Genomic DNA, 22,557 nt, shown 5'->3' on the forward strand with positions numbered 1-22,557 from the left:
GGGGGGGAGGAGGTGCTTTTAACCCCTGTACCACCCAGCCCTCAGGACCTCAGGGCTTGTGAAATTTCATACAATAACTCTTTGTTAGCTAGAATTACCTAGGAGTTAATAAAAATAAACAACCAGCTTCCAGTTTGATCTCAGGCTGTAGGCCCTGCCCTGCAGACACCATTCACAAGAAGACTGGGTCTAGTTGACCTCCCATCTGAAAACCAGCCACCTTGAAGGCCCCAACTCCTGGCTCTTCATTTTTTTCATTTACTTTCAAAATAAAAATGGTTTCCTTAAATACAAATTAGACATCACATTTCTTTTCTTCCTGAGCCTACTTTTTTGTATTTGGGGTAGAATCAAGCCCCAGGCCCTCACCCCCTCCCCATCAGACTTTTTAGCCATGCGTGACTCATACCATGGATTCCAACAGACAGAGGCAAACTGTATTACCTTTTAAAACAATATATTTCAGAAACATTTTTATAAACATACAAATCTAAATTTCATAAGAAGGTCCCCACTATAAAAGCTGGCTTGAACCAATAACTAGACAGTGATAGTGATGGTGAGGGTGGGGGGTGGTATCTTTGAATTTTAGCAACAATGCTGTGCATTTTTCTCTGAATCTAGGAGAAAAACAAGTAGAAATTATATATGTAATGTACAATGCATATATAAAAATATACCATGTTTAAAAGTACATGCATATATAATATGCATGAGGATACCTCTACAGTACCTCTGAACTGAGTCCTTTCTGGTTCTGGTCTCTGCTAAAGACACATGTCATGGAGTAAATTCAAAGTCCTCTAAATGAGGCCATGAGGGTGTATGCCCAAGCAATAAAATGGGCCCTGAACAGACCTATGCAGTCACCAGTCATGGAGCCACACAAGACCCTGGGGAGGAGACCAACAGGGAGGAGCTGCTGTCAGCCTCATGCCCCCAGTAAGGAGAAAAAGAAAGGGGAGAAGGAAAAAAGTCACTGGGGCTGAATGACCTGGGGGAGCCAGGTGCCAAGTGAGTAATGGGATACACATATGCAGATGCCAAGGTATTTTGGAAGTAACTCCTTTTAGTACTTAAAGCGTAAAGGTAATTTCCAGCAACTCTCATCTCTATACACATGGACATTTGTAGAAGAAAATAATGCTCAACTTACAAATACCCTGCGGGGCATATTCTGCACTCATCCCAGGCGTGGGGATTAGAGCTCCGTGTGCAGAACGAGGGGAGGAGAGGCCCCTCCAGTGCAGAAGTTTATCTGTGAAAGAAACCCAAAAATCAAGCATGAAAGCTATAAACAATGTGCATTGTAAACCACAGGATATCACATTTCAGTTCCATTAAAATAGATTAACATCATTACAACAGCCTTGCAGATAGTGAACAGGCCCAAGGCCTGTATCAAATGAACAGTGGTGACTTCTTTCCCACAGTTCTGTTCTTAATTTTGGTTTGTTTTTGTTTTTTTTTGACAAAAGGGAAGGGAGTTGATGTTTTAGGTATGGGGTAGGAGGGGGAGTGTTCTTTGGTTCATTTATTAGTCTGATTATTGTCTTATAATAAGACAATATTATGTGTGAATAGCAAAAGGAAATTGCCAGTATGATTGGCAGGCTGGTAACATGGCGAGGTTATCTGCAAGGCTGGCTTACGTGCATACATTTATTTTACTTATAGACAAGCTCAAGTAAAAAACAATATGGTAACAGAAAATGAGTGCATTTGTGACTCTTTCCTTCTGGAACAGAGTTTCATTCTGCCTTCCCTGTCCTACACTTCCCCTGCTGTATTCAGCACCTTCAATGATAGGGAAACCATGGGCATCTCAGGACTTGGAATTCTATCCATGGAGTACCCCATATAGACATGTCTTCTTATAGCACAAAGCAACGTAAAGACTAGACTTCAAAGGTTAACGTAATTTGGCCAAATCCTCACCTTTAGGATAAGGAATCCTGCCACTCAGTGACTAGGAGACAACCAGCATTCCAAAAACAGCAGCACCCAGAAAGAGTGGCCCACCTTCTATATTCCACTGCACTGGGCTGCATCCTGGTGAGGAAAAATGACTGCTCACACTAATAAACATAAATCTAGCCATAAATCAAGCATTTCTAGCACTGAGATTTTTGTGAGAAAGGAAATATTGGGTTTGTGCAACCTGGGGATTGTATGGTTTATATGGTGAGTTCCTAGCTTTTGCAAGTCCACCTTGAGCTAACCAAGCATGGATAAGTCAATCTTGAGACACAGTGGAAGAGAGGGATGGAGCAGGGATGCTCCGTGCGCTCTAGCGGCTTGGAGTTTGACATGACTGGGGGAGGCAGCAGAGAAGAAAAACAGACTTTGATGGTGAGTAAACAGAGTATGTTTTCCATTAGCTTAATATTAAGAGCACTTAGAAGAGTTGTTGTTATACTCTAGGATAGCAGGTCTCAAGTGTAAAATACGTCCTGTTCTCCTTCTATAGATCACACTGCCAAGAACAGCCAGGGCGACCAGCACAAGGTTCCCTTTCATGAGGAGCCTGGTGGGTAACAATGGCGTGGCGTTCGTGGAAGCTCTTAAATCTGTTGTTACCGGGCCTGCCCAGGGAGGCTGCCTAGGACCATCTACAGAGGCAAGTCCTTCTCCCTGACCACCGCCCCCCAAAAAAAACAAATACCACACAATGAACCAGCAAAAGCTGAAGACTGGACTTGGAAAATAAGCATGTCTTCAACCAACTGTTTACATTCCATGAATTGAGAGGTGAGGGTGAAATTAACTACAGATTTAGTCATAGCATTTTTCAATGAGAAATCTGAGAATGCATTTTTGCACTTGTTCTTGCCTCAGCTATTGTATAAATTTGTTTGTCACCAAGACTGAAATCCATTTCTTAGGAGACCCACACAACAGGGTACTATGACCCCAACATGAGAGCAACAAGGTACTTAGATGTTCAGATGCGGGTAGTCTCATTTCATATTCCCCGCCCCTGACTCTGGGAAGCAACCCTTTGGTGCCTTGACTAGACCTCCAGCAAGAAACTGGAGAACCATTAACCTTGTCCAGGCCTAACCAATTGCATGCATCTCTTGTTGGCAAACTCCTCAACTAACCCACTGGCCTAGAGCAAACCAAGCTTCTGGGGGTAGCAGCCTAGCCCCGTTTCCCATAGCACTAGGCCACAGGGCAAAGTGAGGCCTCACCAAGGACAGTCTCTGAGTACCTGGCACCAAGATTTGGTTTTGGTTTCTGAACTGTAAAAAACCTTAGAGATCATCAAGTCTAACGCCTTCGTTTTGTAGATGGGGAAACTGCTGCTGCTAAGCTGCTAAGTCACTTCAGTCGTGTCCGACTCTGTGTGACCCCATAGACGGCAGCCCACCAGGCTCCCCCATCCCTGGGATTCTCCAGGCAAGAACACTGGAGTGGGTTGCCATTTTCTTCTCCAATGCATGAAAGTGAAAAGTGAAAGTAAAGTCGCTCAGTCATGTCTTAGCGACTCCATGGACTGCCGCCTACCAGGCTCTTCCATCCAAGGGATTTTCCAGGCAAGAGTACTGGAGTGGGGTGCCATTGCCTTCTCCGTGGGGAAACTGAGGCTTGAGAAATGAAATGACTGGCCCATAGCTAGACGGATGGTTAACCACAAAGTGAAGATCAGAATCAGTCTCCTGACTGTCCATCCAGTGCTCTTTTCTGGGATATCCATCTCTCTCCTTCCCTCTTGTGGTTCCCACCATGTTCTGCACTGCCCAAGAAGTACCAGTGAGGAGGGATCTCTTTCTCTTGAACCACTGGGAGGAATAACCTCTCTTGGAGGAGAATCCAGCCCAGAGGTGTTGAGTGGGCCTTTCAAACAGTCTGAATGAACTGACTTGGTTTCAAAATTAGAAAACAACACCTGATCTGCTTCCTGCGCCTCTTGGCTCACCTCCACTGTTGTCATCCTCTACCTCTGCTCCCCCTCTGAGAATCAGTCAGTAGAAGAGAAACAAAACCGTTCCTATGAGCCAAACAAGCTCTTGACACTGTCTTTGTGAGTGAGACTCATACTTGCATTTCTCTTCCCCCACGAACCAAAGGCAACGGGCAGCCCCAGCTGATTCTGCAGCCTCTCCCACCAAACACATCTCCAAACACATTCTCCTTGGTAAGCAGAATCAACATCCCCACAGGAACTGGAAATGCTAAACTGTTAATAGCCTCCCTAGGGCTTAACTTTTTGCTATGATGCTTTCAATTATTTCATCACGGTTTAGACAGAGTCGAGTCTCACAATTAATGCTTCTAAGCATCACCTTCAACCAGCAGCTCTGCCCACCTCCCAGGCTGCCCCTGACTGAGGGCCTCTTCTCCTCCCAGCCACATTTTCATTCTCCCCAGGGGGAGGTGGGCTCGGCTGGCTGGCAGGGAAGTAGGCAGTTGACCTGTGCTCCCTTTATTTCTTTGGTGGTCCTCTCAGGGCAGTGGTTCTCAAAGTGCAGACCCAAGCCCAACATCAGCATCACCTGGGAACTTGTTTGGAAATGCGAAGTCCCCCCACCCCACCCCAAAAAAAGGAAATGCAAAGTCCCAGGCCCTTCCTTAGACTTACTAAATCAAAAACTGGGTTGATGGGGAGGGGCGGAGTGGAGTACAAAAACCTCTGTCTAGCAAGCACTCCCAGGGATTCGTATGCACAATCCAGTTTCATAAGCACTGTCTTAGGGTAAGAGGAGGCATGGAAGCTGGAAGCTTTAATGTTCTCCTGGCAGAGATCCACTGGCTATGAGGTTGTCTGGAACTCACCTACCTCCTTTAGGACCAGAGCAAGCTTGGGAAATTCCTAAGGATCCCTCCATGTGGAGTCCAAGGTTCCACCCTTCCTCATTGACCAGGAACAGCCCCAGACTCAAACAGGGAACGCTCTTTGCATAACTTCCCAACCAGCTTTTGCCAGGCAGATGATGTCCTCACTGCTTCCACAAAAGTGGAAGTGTTTGTGAACGCAGCTGTGGCACGCTGCATGGTGTAATGTAGCCAGTACTGGACTCCTGTTTCCCTTTCTGGACTTGCAAATATGTGGCCCTCTTCTGAATCAATCTTTTCATATGCCTTGTACTGCTCTGGTGAAAAGCACTTTAACCTGTTCTGTTGTATAAAAGTCTCTCCAGACCCAGCATTTCCATTTAGGGCCTCAGAAATGCCTTATGCATTTGTTGTTGTTGTTGTTGTTTACTTACTAAGTCATATCTGACTCATTGGGACTCCATGGAATGTAGCCTGCTGGGCTCCTCTCTCCGTGGGATTTCCCAGGCAAGAATACTGGAGTGGGTTGCTGTTTCCTTCCCCAGGGACCTTATGCATTATTAAGTTGCAATGGTTCCTTATGGCTGAATAATAAATAATGAATTTTATTTTTTTCAGCTCTCATTAAAAATCTTCACTGAATTGGGAATGGTTTTGACTGAATGTTGTGCACAGGTCACTTTACATTTCTATGTGCATCAGGACCAACTTTTGACAGAGAGCGCTATAAGCCAGGTGGGACATCCCTGGAATTGAAGATCATTAAATCAAGTTCTAGGTTTCCTCAAGAACATCTCAAAGATTCCTTAACTATTGACCTGCTATTTGTTTCCAAAACGAATCCCTGGGTATGTCATATAGCCACATCACTGTCTACCAATCAACAAGTAATCCTGCTGATGTACAAATGGGCGGAAACAGCCGAGCACAAGGCAACATTTCCAAAGCACTGCATGACTGCTCCAGGTGCCGACTTTTATCAAGATTTGAAAACCCAGGCCTCTCTAGAGAAGTACATACATGTATGGATGTTTGCTGTTCGCTAAAGTGTATATGTGCATCTATGTATTTCTTTTCTTAAACACACATATCTAGATAATTTCCCTGTTTTCCTAACAAGATGAAGCATGGGAGTAGAGCTCTCCCCAAGAGGAAGGGTCACCCTGTGAAATGTGACCTCCCACTCACCTTGGGTCTCCTTGAAAAGAATGGATGACAGTCCACTATAATGGGGAAGAATCTCTCTATTGGTGACAGGCCAAAATAAAGGACCCTGGTTCCAAATAGGAATAAGAGTTCGTCAAGGCTGTATATTGTCACCCTGTTTATTTAACTTATATGCAGAGTACACCATGAGAAACGCTGGACTGGAAGAAACACAAGCTGGAATCAAGATTGCCAGGAGAAATATCAATCACCTCAGATATGCAGATGACACCACCCTTATGGCAGAAAGTGAAGAGGAACTCAAAAGCCTCTTGATGAAAGTGAAAGTGGAGAGTGAAAAAGTTGGCTTAAAGCTCAACATTCAGAAAACGAAGATCATGGCATCCAGTCCCACCACTTCATGGAAAGTAGATGGGGAAACAGTGGAAACAGTGTCAGACTTTATTTTTGGGGGCTCCAAAATCACTGTAGATGGTGACTGCAGCCATGATATTAAAAGACGCTTACTCCTTGGAAGGAAAGTTATGACCAACTTAGATAGCATATTCAAAAGCAGAGACATTACTTTGCCAACAAAGGTTCGTCTAGTCAAGGCTATGGTTTTTCCTGTGGTCATGTATGGATGTGAGAGTTGGACTGTGAAGAAGGCTGAGCGCCGAAGAATTGATGCTTTTGAACTGTGGTGTTGGAGAAGACTCTTGAGAGTCCCTTGGACTGCAAGGAGATCCAACCAGTCCATTCTAAAGATCAGCCCTGGGGTTTCTTTGGAAGGAATGATGCTAAAGCTGAAACTCCAGTACTTTGGCCACCTCATGCTAAGAGTTGACTAATTAGAAAAGACTCTGATGCTGGGAGGGATTGGGGGCTGGAGGAGAAGGGGACGCCAGAGGATGAGATGGCTGGATGGCATCACTGACTCGATGGACATGAGTTTGAGTGAACTCCGGGAGTTGGTGATGGACAGGGAGGCCTGGCGTGCTGTGGTTCATGGGGTCGCAAAGAGTCAGACACGACTGAGCGACTGATCTGATTTGATCTGATCTGAACTGTCCCTTCCAGCTCCAGCATTCTCAAGTCTCTTCTCTACACCCTGCCAATAGCCAAATTACAGAGTACACTTAAAATGCGTCCTGAAAGTTTGTAAAGTTCCATGAATGAATTCATTCTAGTTGTAGTAATATTACTGTATCTAAATCAGAAAAATAACGACAGTGCAGCTAGTCTAGGATAGAGGCTTCTTTATCTAACTGAAAGCAAATCCACTGAATGTCCTTCTATCTCCTGACCCTCTGTTTAGGACAGATGCCAGCCCTCATCTCAGATCCTGTGACTTACTAGAGTATGTATATTATAGTTTGAATAATACAATATTATAGAGCCAACATTAGCAATACCTGTGTCTTGAGTTGTGTCAGTCTGACTGAAAATGTGCCAGCTTTATCACTGCTCACAGACTTCTTAATTAACCTTCTGATATTGTCAAAATTGCATTCCCTTTTGTTCTAGAAACGAGCATTTATGTGAGCACGTCTCCCATCACTATGCTTTTTTTTTTTTCCATCACTATGCTTTTTCACTAGCTAAGATTTTACCAACTTGTGATGCTCTGTACAATCAAAAGCAAACAAGAATTCTACAGATATCACTTGATAGAACTTCTTTGCTGAAACTTGTTCATGGTCCTTGTATTCCTAGATACTTCACCAGTGACTTTAATCTCATCAATCACTCACTTAAAAACTCTGCCCCCCTCCTTTTTTAAACCAATTCTATCATCTCAGAGCCTTGATTATCTAAACAACATGTTACTAATTTCACCTGTTAAAAGAGTTCTCACCCTAGGCATCCACTCTATCAGTGGGGAGAAGAGATGACATCTTTCATGCCCCTTTATCTATAAAAATGAAAAAATGCAAGCCACCAATCTGTCAGGCCTAAACAGAATTTTCTGCAATCTGTGTCTTTAACATAAGCAAAGCATATAATTCAAAAAAAAAAAAAAAAAAATGAGCCTGCTTTTCAGAAGAATAAGTAAGCCAAAGACATTATTGTGTTGTTCCATCTTTGTGTTGAAATGCAGATTTCCCACTAAAAGGCAAATCCTTCATTTCAAAAGGTTGAATAGGATGGTACTTAAAAAAAGAATTCCAGCTGGTTAAATTTAGGGTGTTGAAAAAAGTTCATTCCAATAATATTCTTTGGCTCTAGGCCCAAAGTATTTTCACTTGATCGTGAATTAGATAAATTTTTATTACATTTTAAGCTCTTCCCTTAGAATGGTGGAACTTGAGGAGACTGGAAGGGCAGCTGCATAAAAAGACAAATCATCTTATACGACAGTTTTTTTTTTTCCTTTGTTTAACTGTGTACCTCACTATGCAAAATTTGTGTACCCAGTATAAATTCCATTCATTCATTCTTTGACACATTCATTCAACAACTATTTACTGAGTGCCTATAATGCCCAAAGCAATGGGCTACCTCTGTGGGCAAAACAAAGAAAACTCAGACACAGACTTCCCTACAGGAAACTCCATCTAGTAGAGAAGATAGACCTGGAAAGGAATCGCTATGCTCCAAAGTAGAAAGTGTGTCACAAGACAGGTACAGATAAACTGCAATGGAATTCAAAGGAATTTTGGAAGATAGGACAGTGGCTCTGGGGAAGAGGTAATTTAGGAACTAGACCTGGAGAGTCAAGAGGAAGGCCTTTCTAGGTAAAAGAAAAGGCAAGTGTGGATGCCCAGAGAGAAGCAAAGCTCCAGGTATACCCAGAGCAAACGGGCTCAACAGGTAGTATATTTAAATCAAAACATCATGGACAAATCCACTCAGTTGACAAGAGAGGGTATGGTCATCTAAATAAATAAACCCTCAGGACTTTTGTGAAGGATTCAGCTTTCACAGCTTCTTATTTTCGAACATCACATTTTCTTACAATAATGGTTGCAGCCATGTGGATGCTGGTAAAACTATGAAAGTTCATCTGTCCTGTTTTGTTCCTGCCCCGTCCCCCCCACCTTGACTGTTTTTCCCCCTGATGAATGGTGGGTGGTCTGCCAAGGCAGAATTCACTGTGTTTTATTCCTCTGAGTCAGCCAAACAAGTGCTGATAGCCATGTTCTTCCTCGCAATACCACCTTCCCGGCTTAAATAATCTATTTCAGATGTATCATTGCTAGTTTCAGATGGCCTTGTACTTGCTGACACATTTTCAACAAACGACTGTGCAAGAAATGCGGAGATTTTCCTATACTGCTGTGTCTCTTCAATCATCAGCTTGACCTTCCCTCCAAATTTCCCTGCTTTCTTCTCTTCAAAGCCCTGGGGAGGGTGGGGGTAACCCTACTCCGGCTCTGAGTCCTTATATGGAGGAATCTGTTTGTGTGTGGTGGGGTGTGAGGGAGAGTGTGTGTGTGTGTGTGCGCGTGCGCTTGCATGCATGTGTGTGTGCGCACTTGCCTCTACCCAAGATTATTTTTCAGGTTATTTAGTGGAATTGGGAAACAACTTTTAAAGGGGCCTTGCCCAATGGGTTCCTTCCTTCATGGGTCCCCTGAATCTCTTTCCAGATTCCTTTCTTCCTGTAGGATGTTAGGGGCTCATTCCTCTATAGAAAGTGAAGTTGCTCAGTCATGTCCGACTCTTTGCGACCCCATGTACTGTAGCCTACCAGGCTTCTCCCTCCATGGGATTCTCCAGGCAAGAGTACTGGAGTGGGTTGCCATTTCCTTCTCCAGGGGATCTTCCTGACGCAGGGATCGAACCCTGGTTTCCTGCATTCCAGGCAGACGCTTTAACCTCTGAGCCACCAGGGAAGCTACCAGGGAAGCCCCATTTCTCTATAGAGACTGCTAAAACAAAATCAGGAATTTAAGTTCTTCAATCCCAACTCTGCCATTCACCAGCTATGTGACTTTGAGTAAAGCACTTCCCTTTACTGGCCCTAAGTTTTCTCATCTTTAGAAAAAGAGGACTGGAGTAGATGAATGAGTTTTTTCTCCCAAGCGAGTCTTGAGTCTCCTTGGGACCAGATCAAGGGCACAAGTAAGACACCTACTACGGCCCATCCTAGAAGGTGGCCAGGATGGAACTATGCCCTGTTATGACATGGCAGGATGAGGCCAGTGTGGGCTGGTCCCCAGGCTAATTCTTAAGACTCAGAATGTAGGCCTGGTGCTGGTTTCCAATCTCCTGGGGCACAGTCTCTCAAAGCTTACCTGTCTTGAGTTTCAACAGGAAACCTAGGTGAGTCCTGAGCCAAAGAGACTGAAGGTCAGAGAGAACCAGGAAGAAATTTCCCACAAACTCAGGCTAAATGTCAAGGGGAAAGGTCTCTGCTGTCCGTGCCAGAAGGTCAGTGGCAAAGATCAGCCTCATGCCAGAGCCTGGCACCCCCTGTACATGAGGGCACACACAGGACTCTGAGAGAAGCCAGAGTGCTCTCCCAGCCACCCCAACCAGAGAAGCCAGGCCCCAGCGCTCTGTGGTCCCTGCCTCGGCCAACTTGCAGGGTTCCTGGAAAGCCGAGTGTAAACTGAATTTCTGTAAACTGAATCACATTTGCTAACGGACATAATTTCAGGGATGTTTCATCACCCTTCCAGGCTCATCGAAAATTGGCAGGGCTTCTAACACTTTTACCTTTTAAGTGCTTCTTCCTCCAACCCCTCCCCAACCTCTCTGTCAAGTAGTTAATGATCTGTAAACAAACACTTTAAATTCAGTGGGGGAGCTCACTATTTAAAGGAACCCTGTGGCGAAACCTTTTGAAAAGTTAACAATCTTTCTGTAATGTGAAAAATCACCCTCTAATTTATCGGTTTCCATTGATGAGATTTGGTGTGTATTGGACTTTCTTAAAGTGGGACTCAACCGCAGTACCTTTGTGGTTAGAAGAAGGGGTGATTAATGAAGAAACTGAAGTCCCAGACATGTTTCTTTTGCCCTAATTGTCCAGCCTCACGCACATGTATTCACAGACCCCACTCACCCCACAGAGAAAAGAAGAAAAGGCCGGAAAATCATAGCCCCAGCACCTGGAAAGCTACACCTGCATCTCTCCAGGATTTGATGCCTGGAGGAACATGCATTTTCACATGAGGTGCTGTGCTAAGTTACTTCAGTCGTGTCCGACTCTTTGCAACCCTATGGACTGTAGCCTGCCAGGCTCCTCTGTCCATGGGATTCTCCAGGCAAAAATACCGGAGTGGGTTGCCATGCCCTCCTCCAGGGGATCTTCCCAACCCAGGGGTTGAACCAGAGTCTCTAACGTCTCCTGCATTGGCAGGCGGGTTCTTTACCACTAGCGCCACCTGGGAAGCCCTTGAGGGAAGGAAGGCATTCGGGCTGTAAACGTGGATCCAATGAGACTGACCATTTCCTCAGCAAACGTTTAATTCTGATAACACCAGCCAGGGCAGAGAAGGACCTCTCTATCAAAGCAAGCAGAACACGCAACTCCCAAATTCCTCTGAAGGGGCCACCCTGAGCCTTTTTTATCTATGTCAACTCGCAACAAACAGAATTTATGCCTCCACATAACCATTTTATCAATCTCAAGAAAATGCCAGAATAAGCTGAAGAAAACCAAGCTTGGCACTTATAAGAATGCCCCTGATATTTTCAGGTGTTCTCAGGCCTTGTGGAGGAGGATGTTGGTGAGATGTGGGCAGCGATGCTGCTGGAGGAAAGAAGCATGGTAGGTGGATATGACCAGGCCCAGAGAGCTGGGAGATTTTCTGGTTTCATCTTCCAGGACTGGTGTGTGCAACCTTCAAAGAAAAAGGGCACAGAAGCACAGGTGGCCCCAGGAAGGCCTGGTCAAGCCTCCAAGCCTTGTCCTTTTTAATAAAGTATGTCATGGGACTTCCGTGGTAGTCCAGGGGTTCAGACTCCCTGCGTCCACAGAGGAGGTGTGGGTTTGATCCCTTGTTGGAGAAGTTCTGCCTGTCACAAGGTGTGGCTAAAATAAAAAAGGAAGTATGTTGTGGCCTCTGTGCAGGGCTTTATCTTTTCCCCAAAGCCTTCTTCCTCACATTCTGACCCCACAGGACTCCTGTGGGGTGAGGGAAGTTGTTAGCTTCACCTCCCCGGGTGATGGAAGATCTCTCAGGCATCCTGCTTCAGGTAGTGAGGGCAGGGCTGGAACTCAAAGTCCTGCCCTCCGACCTGGGGACCAAGCTGTGCTCCCCGTTCACCATTCACCTCAGAGCCCTCCAGGCCGTCTGAGTGTCTCGGTGCTCATCTTAAAGACATTTGCAGGCAGTGCGTTGCCTTCCTGGGACGGTGAAATGGGGTGTGAGCATCCAGGGAAGTGGGGGAAAGGCACGCTCTAAGGGCCTAATGCTCTGTGACAACCTTGGCCAAGAGATCCTTAGCACCAGAATTGGCCATTCTCCAGAATTAAAACTTATTATGTCCGATGGTTAATACAGAACTGCTTGGAAATTATGAGAACTAATTTAAGGCTTCAAAGCTCTACAAACTTAAAAAAAAAAAAAAAATGGTCTAGCAGGTCAGGCTCTGACATTTCTTCAGGAACAAAACTAGGCTGCCCTCTCGCCTGAGGTGAGATTGACTCAAGGAGGGTTCTGGGGCTTCGAGGCCAGGCCTCGTCCCACGGCAGCAAGTCCTTGTTTCAGAAACAGGCCTCTGCCCGCCCACAGGCTCCTCCGACTTCTGCTCCCATGGGCTCAGTTGCTCAGCACCTTCCTCCTCCAAGCCCTGGCCTCAGTCCTAACCTCTCTGACAGCCCCACAGAACAAAGGAGAGGCAGACACAGCCTATCGACTGGAGGCCTGTTTTCTTGGCCTCAGAGTTCATTTTCCTGGCTTTTTACCCAATTTCAAATCCTGCATTTATCCCACTGACCAACCTGGAAAGAATTTCTTGAATAAAAAAAGATGCCCACGTGTATGATCTGCAGTCACTCGGGAGGTACCACCGGCTGTTCTCGGGCTTGCTAATTCTGATGATTCAACGAGGGAACACACAAAGTTATCAGACTCCTCCAAGCTCCCCAAGCCAAGAACACACCATCCTCTCCACCCACCGGACAGGTCCGCTTGAGAACTCAGCTTGTGACACCTGGCCTCTCCAGGCACTGGGGCCACAACCTCCTTTCCTGTTTCTACAGACATCAAGGGGGCCCCACATGATAAGGGAGTCCCCAGGATCATTTCTTGTTTTGAATCTAAAACTGCCTGGCAAATGAGGCCCCAGTTACACTCTTTTCTATGCAGCGCCAGACGTGAGACCGACCCGGAGCCACCCACGTCAAGGTCTCCCAGGTCCACTAGGAATGGAGTCGCTTCCCTCTCCCTAACAAGCCCCTCAGGCTAAAAGCCCCCTCTGTCACCGGCCCACAGATCTCCGCCACCATCACACTCCAGCCCTGTCAGGCGGCGGAGTGTGGACAGCAGGGCTGACGGGGTTTCAAAGAGGCCGACCAGGCAAGAACCATCCTGTACTCCTGCCCCGGCTCTAACGCAATAAAATGTCTTTTATCAGTGTAATTCAAGGCAAAGAGTCAAGGGTCTGTCACCATTTTAAAGAGGCTTATTACATGGCCACAAAAATTTGCCTCGGGCTCAAACCTGGCATGTAAGGTATCAGCGTGGGACAGGTTCTTTTGATTTGATTTTATTTTCTTACAAAATCTGAAAATGAAACGCTTCTGTCCCTCCCTTCCACCAACCATTTTTTGATTTATGGGGGAGGAGGAAAAAAATCTGAAGTTGACAGGTTGAGACAACTCCACTCAGCTTTCTCACTCAAAAGCTGCTTTTGTTAAACCATACTTTGCATTTATGGCCTGCGGCTCTTGGCTGACACGGCTGTTCCTCCAGTGTGGAGCGAGCTGCGGACTTCCCCAGGAGGAGGCCCCACTGAGATTACACCCCCATCCCGCACCCGACCCCGCACCTAGGGCCGGGGCACTGCAGCTCAGGGGGCGGAGGCCCCTGGTTAGACAAAGGCAGGGCCGGCAAAGGACCTCCCGCCTTACACTATGGGTCCAGGGCTTCATCTGAATCTCATGTGTCCACCACGTCTGGTCCCAACTAAAGTCCAGCCTTCTGAGACCCAATCGCGCACTGTCCAACCTCTCCTCACCCAGCACCATCCCTTCAATCAATACTCTTAAATCACATGCTGTTCAGGGGACTTTTCTTCCTGAAGGGTGATTCTAAATGACCTGGGCTGAAAGGAGCTGCCAAGGACCCAGCAGTGACCAGGGGAACCTTGCCTTCCTGGAGTCACTGAGGTCTCTCCCGTAAATGATTCACTAACCCCGGAGCCTCCAGGTCAGCCTTGACCCAGGAGATGATTACAACCAGTTGAAAGTGGCTTCTGGCCCATCAGTTCACTGTACGATGTTGACAACCTGTGACTGTATATTTACTCAATGGTCATTATAGACAATCAAGTTAATAATTCACTTTCCAAACGCTGCGTAATTATACAGTTAGAAGAGTTACAATAGATGTCAAATTTCCTTAAGCCTTCTGATGAATTGGTCCCAATTACCTAGTCTGGCTGCCTTTCCTCTCCTTCATCATCTCAATTTTTTTTTTTTTTTTTTTTAGTAATCTCCTACACTTTCCTCTATTCTCATCCCCTACCTACAGCCCCATCTTTCTGCCCTGAGAAAGGGAACAGTGCAAAGTCCTTCAGTTCAAGGAATCCTCTTTAGATCACATGGTTTTGCTCCACTAAAAGGGTAAATAAGGTAGCTCTGGAAGGTGCGTGGAAGGCTGTGTGGATGACCTCATCTGCCTCCCCGCCTCATATGCAGGAGGCTGCCTGCAGCAGCCCACGCCTCATCCCCCGACTGTCCTCGATCCTGGCACCACCCTGTGGAGGGCAGGGAAGAGAGTGCAAAGCCCTGGAGTGCTCAGCGGGGCCGGGGCTTCCCAGCCAAATGACTGGCATGTCCCTGCCCAGCCCGAGCCCCAGGCCCAAGCCCAGCCCCTGCCTATGGGATGTGCCGGAAAACAAGAGAGAAACATGTACACCCTGAAAACAAAAATGAGGCAGGGATCCCAGGAAAAGCAAAACCATTCAGACCCCCAGGCCCCCTCTACATCTCCTAAGAGCTAAACTCGGCCCTTGGCACCCTTGCTTTGTGGTCTTCACATAGCCACCTCACCCACCCACCACAAGCATATAACCTGCTTTCCAGGCTCAAAGCAAGTTCTACCTCCCCTGGTAGGGCAGCGTGGTGAGCTGATGCCGATCACCCCAAGCTGCAAGGCCTGGCAGGGAAACCCAGGCAAGATGAAGATGCCAGGAGGAGAGGGACAAAGGTGACAGGAGGTAATGGCAACAGAGACAATATCTTTTCTCCATTTCAATGAAATGTGATGTTTTTTAAGTCATTTTTGTAGATTCTCCACTCCCTACCTCTTTCTCTCTCCCACTTGCTCCAGCACACACAACCCAGGGCTCCTGTGTTCTGAAAGGTCTCTCCCCATCCCCACTCCCGCCTCACAGACGAGATGAATTTTCTAGCAGATTCCTCACCCCAAAATTTTATAATATGGTGGGAAAGCCTTTTGACCACCATGGGGTTCTTGAATCATAAGAGCTCAGCATGCTCTCTGGGACGTGAACTAGGAAAAGTCCTGCAAAAATTCTCAAATTCATGAAACCCACCGAGATACAGAAAACATCTCTGGAACCTACACTCGGTTTTAATAATGGGGATGGACTAACATTTTCTGGCTGACGGCTTGGATAACACTCTTGGATCAAGAATCTCATTCTTCAGGGGCACTCTTGATGCCCAGAGAGGGGGCAGGCCTGGTGAAGGGGCGATTTCTACACATTTAGAACATTTGTGATCGTTCTATGTAGACAGTTTGGTGGGAGTATTTTTGTTATTTGTTCAGGTTGTGGTTTCTTTGCCTCCATTTAAAAAAAAAAAAAATTGGAGCTGTATTTGTTTCCTGTTGGTGGTGTGGACAGAAGGCGGGTGTGTGGTGGAGGAGGTGTGTGGGGAGATGGCTGATGGATGGAGCAGGGCCGAGAATATCCGGAATTGGAGAAAAGTGAGAAATGGAGCTTTTTCTTGGCTTCCAAACAGTTGTAATTTCTACTGCCACCGCTTAGATCCTGGGCACCAGGCAGAGAGAGAGTGGGAAAAGGGACATGTGACAACTTTGCCACAAATCAGGATTTGGCATTTAAATCCACAGGAAGCAAGAAGAATAGAGGGACTTCTTATTTATAGATTTGCAGATGAATTGAATGAGATAACCCAAAATGCACTTCTCGTGTATCTGAAGGAGCAATTCCATTTTCAGACTTGGAAAGTTTCCCATAATTGAGTATCACCCGACCCCAGAAGCACACTGCATCCCAAGGTTAAGATCAGCTTCCTGAAAACTGGGCAGAAGGCTGCTGCCGTCGGTGGTAGCTCAAGAATTCCACTTTGAAGGACAGGTTGGTACCACACTACATTTAACTGGATTCAGTTCATCTGATTATACAGTGCCTTGCTTTCTGGAATATGTAATCATCTCTTTCTGATGACATTTTAAATATCCAACTAGACAAATAATTGCAACAATAATTGATAGCAGAGTCAAGCTGGAAGATCACTGATTGGCAGAGTCCCCACCGGAACAAATCTTCTTTCTTTCAAACATTACAGGAACGATGCTTAAATCTAACTTTTGCTGATAAATGCTCAAAATCTGATTTACTGATCAACGCACGGCAAGAAAACCTGCACTTCAGCCTGTGATTATTCTGTGAGGCACTGGAAAAGAATCAGGCAGTGTGATTTATATTATTTTATTTCCAATGAATAACTGCAAGGATAGCGTGGGGAGTTTGGGGAGAATCAACAGGAATAAGAGAAGTGCGGCTCTTAATACTGTGCTTCCTGAACCTTGTTGGCCAACCCTCAAGGTTTACAGCCCTTTCCCCCTCTGATGTGTGTCCCATGTGGAGAAACGGTTTTGACAGGGGGAACACCCAGAAAGGAAGGTCCACAAATGATCGGCTCCACTCGGGCCTTTGAAAGCTGGTTTAAATCGCCTCAAACCAGGACTTAAATTCCACTGCCCTGAGCACTGAGCTCTGGACAGGGTCAGGAGGTCTGGGCTCAGACAGACCCCAAGGGATCTCAGGCAAGTCCCTGGGGACAGATGAGGTCCATCCAAGATACAGCCCCAAATCAACCACTGTCTACATCACGTGTTTCAATTGTAATATTCAAGTTGTTATGGTTTGGGTCACTGCTTTCAACAATTCAGACCCTGTGGAATGCTGCAATGGTCAGAAATAACTCACAGAGGAGGCTTGTCTCCGGGAAACATCAAATGAACGAGCTGGCATATTCACAGAAATAGATTACAGTAAGGAAAATCTAAAACAGAAGATGTATCTGATTGCTCCAGCCAGCGACAAAAGCAAGAACCAGGCATAGAGTCTAAGCACTCGCATGAGAGTCTCTTTTCATTTTTTTTTCCTCCTGGTTTTCCTATTTTTTACCCCCTATTTTCTTTTCCCCTTCTTGTTCTTTCTTTATTCCCTTCCTTCTTTCTTTCTTCTTTTTCAGGCCAGGGTGGTTCCCCGCCTCCCCCCACCCCACCTTGAAACAGAACCATTATAAACGAGTTCACCTCATAGCTTCTGTTAAAAATCAGGAGCTTGTTAGATGTAATGATTATCTGCACCGTGACACTTAGCTCATGCGAGGGGGCTTGTCGAACAGCTTTCCTCTAATTTGGATCTCCTCTGGTAATTAGAAAGCCCTTAGAGTTTCCGCAAACGCAGGTCACTATCGACAGCGTGTGCTTTCGAGGCTTCAAGCGCCCGTGACAGCGGTAGCGCTCCCCTCCCAGGAGCTGGCAGGGTTGTCCAGACTCTGACAGTGTCAGAAAATTCAGTCACCACGGCCACTTCGCAGGAAGTTCCAGGCAAGGTGACTGTCCACACAGTCTGTTTCCACACAGCCCAAGAGCCTGATGAAATCTGCATTCAAGTCCAGCTAAAAATAGCCCAAATGTCACTCCTGTCTTTCTCACTCCCTCTTTTCTCTTCTCCTTTTTCTTCTTTCCACCTCTGTCTCTCCTTTCCATCACCTTTCCATACCTCCCTTCTCTCACCTCCCCTCCCTTTACTCTCCTGGCAGAGGAGTTCAAAACAGTCACAACTCACCAGAAAGGGAAGTAGGTTTTATAGATAAACCAGGTTGCTTTTCATTGAAATAGCCGTGATTGTGGAACAGAAACTACCCCCTCCCCTTTCAAAAAACTATTTCCTTTTTTGTGTGTGTGTGCTGGTCAGCAAATGCACCTGGTGAGGTGGAGGGCAAGTCTACACTCCCAGCATGCCTCACATTTTTTTCTTAAGAAAAGGAAGACCTTGAACGGGGAGAAAAAAGAAGGAGGAAGGAAGGAAAGGTTAACAACTCAAGCCAAAAGGCATATGGGGCTGAGGTCTTCTGCCCTTATCACCATGCAAAGCAAGACCTCAAAATTTAGGAAGCCTTATTTAGGAGTAATCCATTATGTGCTGGTCAGGGGCTGGAGAAGTGGGGGTGCTGGTGAAATGATGACCATGTGTGTGTAAATTTGCGTTTATTTCATCAAGTTCATCTAAATTTCATCAAGTTCAAGCAAAAAAAAAACAAAAACAAAAAAAAACCCTCTGTGGTATTTGCCCAAGACTTGGCCAAAAAAAGAGACCAGCATTTTAAATCAAAATAGGAAACAGAAAAATTATTTGCTCATCTTCACCCCCCACCAAACAAGGGACAGCCCTGGAAGAACAACTATCCTTTGCCACCACAGTTCCCAAGTGGACTGGTCTCAAGGCCAAAGCCCAATTCCCTAAGCAGATCTCACACGAATGAAGGAAGCTGAGGGGAATGGAACCCTGGCCTTGGAATTGCTTTAAGAACTGCAGCAGGATACAGTGGGGTAGGGGATGCCAGAGGCTGGACTGATGAATTCACACAAACCCAGGATGAGCTCAAGTCACAGCAACCAGGAAGGGTAGAGCAAGATAACCCCAGCAAGAATCCCAAAGCTAGGATCCTCAACAGCCACGGTGGGCAGCTGACCCCAGTGGGCACCCAGGCCTCTACAGACATCCTGTGGCTTCAGCTTGGTCATTGGCTTCCAGACACCAGTCCTAGAAAAGCCTTGAGCCTTGGTGCCTTTGAGTTAACTGGGAAAAAAATCAGGATCATTTAAGATTCTGCCTGTGAGGAAAATATAATAAAAGACCTAGACCTGGGAAATAATGTGAAAAGTAGTGAAACCCAATCTAATAATTTACAAAGAAAAACCCTGCATCCAACGTCATAAAGCTGCTAAATATTAGGTTCCTAGGAAACTGTCCCAGCAACCTAGATATGAGAAACAAAGCTTGCTATTCTGAGGTGAGAGGACTGTCTTTCACTTGGGATAGTCAAACGTAGTCTATAAATATCAGCATTGCTTTTTGTGAACACTGGGCTGAGCTCAACCCAGAGAAGTCAAGTATTTCCCTAAGGTCACACAGCAATTCCACATCTCCCCAGAAAAACCCCTTTGCCCAAGAGATGGCTTTGTTTTCTCTCAGAAATATATATTGCTTACCAGATGCCCATTTTCAAAAGCAGGGCTGGGGAATGAGACTGCACATTTTAGTGTTTCTTTCCCAACTTTCTTTCTCCAACCCTTTGCTATGGCTCTCTCCTTTCGCATACCCACATAGGTGCACACATATGCACAAGTACACACACACACACACACACACACACAATCTGTTTAGTATATATAGGGATCTATTTCTATATCTACCCAAAGATATACATCTATACAGATTTAAATCTATATCTAACACCACTGCTTTGGTCAAAAATAGAGGGACAGCAGCAAGCTCTTCTCCATTCTGAAATGGATTTGACTGAAAGGCTGCTGAGGGGTCAAGACCTCCTGGGGAGGTTGGTCCTCAAACTTTCACCATCACCGCACTGATGGTACAGTGGACCATGGCTCATGGACCATGGTGGACCATGGCTCATTCGCAGAGAATGCCTTGTGACTCATTCTCTCCTCCACACATCAGATGGAAACACCAACCACAGTTCTACCAGCCTACCTTGCCCTACCTCCAACTGGGCACTCATGCCTTCTTCCCAAACAATGAGACAACACAGTGGCCAAATGCTCAGAGTCCACTTTATGGACATATGTATAGTTAGGTACTGAAGTGAGAAATTCAAGAAAGCTATGCTTAGACTGCACATGCACACTCATATGCATGTTCACACAAACACGTTTTGCACAGAAGTGGGAGGTTATGATGGATTAGCTGGTAGACTATTATAAGACCCACGGGAGCTCCAACTCCACATGAGGACTGGATCTGGAATGTCTTCCAGGAAGACCTTTATGCATTAGATGGTTGACCAAGGCAGCGTTAAAGCATTAGGCGATACACCAACACATCCTGGTATGACAGAGAAGCAGCCCACAGTCTCAAAATGACCACACCTCTTCATGGAGTGGCATTTCTGCCCAACACCCTGTGAAGCCACTTGTCTCTCAAACATGGCCACTGCTCTCGCCCTGCATTCCCCTTTCGTGTTTTCACCTCTTTCCTGCTAAACGAAATAGAATCAGGACAAATTAAACTTTCATTTTAAGATTGCTATTCTATCAGAATGAAAAAGACTCAGGAAATTCAAAACTAAAGCAAAACATCCCTCCTATGAATCTAACTTGACTATTCAGACATCTCAGAGTCCTACAAACAGGGTATCTGCCTGCCTTTGATATGTTACTCGCCACAGGCCTCTGCCACAGGCAGGAGGGGGAATGCCAGGGTACCCCTCTAAGTCTGTGAAGCTCTAACCTTTTAGCCATCTAATGATCTACTTAATATCGTGTTTTGTCTTTAATTGGAGAAAGAATAAGATAATTGGATATCCCATAAAACTCCCTAACCTATATTTTCCAAGTCCATTAGGCAGTCCTTTTGTGTTAGTGTCAGCACATCACACATTGCATCTCCCATCAGGCTTTCGGGTGCAGCCCATAGCACCCCACACCAAGATCGGGAGAAGAAAGCTCAACCATGGGCAGGGGGTGGGTGGCGTGCAGTGGGCAGTGACTTTTTCGTCATCTGTATGGAAATGGGAAATCATCTTCTCAAATGGAGATTACCTTCCCTTGGGATCCTTCTGGAGGGCTATAAATAATAGAACATACTAAACAACACTATATATTTAAAAAATGAACACAGAATCAGATTAAGGAAAAACTAAATTATACCGTTATAAAATGCAAAGTGAAAAAAAAAAAAAAGAAGCATGAAAAAGGTGTCCGCCCATCCCCTTTGGTTAGCCCTACTCTCTGGCAGCCAAACTTGCCTTAATAAGGGTGTTCAGAGATACTATTTCTCACTCCCTTATTTATAAGCAATGGAATGCAAAAAGTGAGAGGCTTAATTTCAATGCAGTCATTTCACCATCAGCTATTCTAACTAAGGAAGCTGCAGAAAAGTGAAGACTGGAAATTTATGAACACTTTGTAAGAAACCTGGATTAGAATTTAGTCTAAATATGTGAGAAGAACCTGGGCATATAGCATAAATGTAAGATACAAATGATCTGGGAACCTCTACCTCTAAGCATCTTATGACTCAGTTTTCCCATCTCTAAAATGGAATCCCCTAACCAAATCTGAGGAAACATTATTAAAAAAACAATTGGATTTTGATGCTTGGTAGAAACCAACACAATGTGAAGCAATTATCTTTCAATTCAAAATAAATTTTAAAAAAACTATTGGATGTTAAACTCTCACAAATAATCCTCTCTTTGTCATTAGTTTTGAGCTGGTTTTTGAAAACCAGTATTATTCTCAAAAGAATAATACATATAATGCATTCTCGTTCTGTAGATTCACGAACGTTATCCTGGAAGAGTCTGCCTCATTGGCTGTTGAAAGAGACTGTTTCTTTCTTTCCTTCTAGAAACACAAGAAGTGAAGTTGGCTATTTCATCAAAGCCTGTAGGACACCTGAGTCATCGTTTTAACTGGACAATTTCTCCAAGAATTCAACCACGAGACAGGGAAGAAGCCCATCTCTGCAGTGTGTTGGGAAATGCCATTGACTTTTCCCTGATTCCTCTCCTCTGTCCTTGGCAATCCAGTTACGATCTGACAGCATTTAAAGATGACAGTACTTGAGGTAATAGGACAATGCCATAACAGGATTACAGCAAATGTGAAAGAAAGGACACACGTAGGTACTGTCATTTAGGTAATGTCATCTATGATCAGTTTTCGTTTCATTTTTTGCTGACACAGAAGTCAGTATCACTTATACAATTCAGTGTAAACCCTGTTATGGCTAGAGATAGTTGGCTTTCCCAATGAAAGGAAACACATTTCAGGGGATTCAGGGAAACCTTTCTAGTTTTGGTTGATGTGAAAAAAAATAACAATAAAAATTTCAAATCAGTGACCAAAGAATCAAAATTAGCCTGAAGTCACTACCACCCCAAATTATCTTTAAAGAAAGGAAGAAAACATTGCTGTTGGTCATAAACAATAGGAAACCAAGAGGTTCCTGAAGGATGTCTTTAACCCCAGTGGAACA

At 45.3% G+C, this 22,557-nt stretch overlaps 1 protein-coding gene across 9 annotated transcripts in view; it reads right to left on the reverse strand.

Moving 5' to 3' along the window:
• Positions 1-22,557, reverse strand: part of BCL11A (BCL11 transcription factor A) — a 101,401-nt gene that overhangs the window by 14,612 nt on the left and 64,232 nt on the right. For 7 of the 9 annotated variants that reach the window (XM_055540190.1, XM_055540188.1, XM_055540185.1 and 4 more), the window contains exon 3: positions 1,157-1,258. The exons of the other annotated variants lie outside the window; for them this stretch is intronic. In XM_055540190.1, coding sequence (XP_055396165.1) covers positions 1,157-1,258 — 102 coding nt within the window. The remainder of the gene's footprint in view (positions 1-1,156; positions 1,259-22,557) is intronic. 9 annotated transcript variants of the gene reach the window in all.

This window comes from Bubalus kerabau, chromosome 11, assembly GCF_029407905.1.
Source record: "Bubalus kerabau isolate K-KA32 ecotype Philippines breed swamp buffalo chromosome 11, PCC_UOA_SB_1v2, whole genome shotgun sequence".
Lineage (NCBI taxonomy): Eukaryota > Metazoa > Chordata > Mammalia > Artiodactyla > Bovidae > Bubalus > Bubalus kerabau.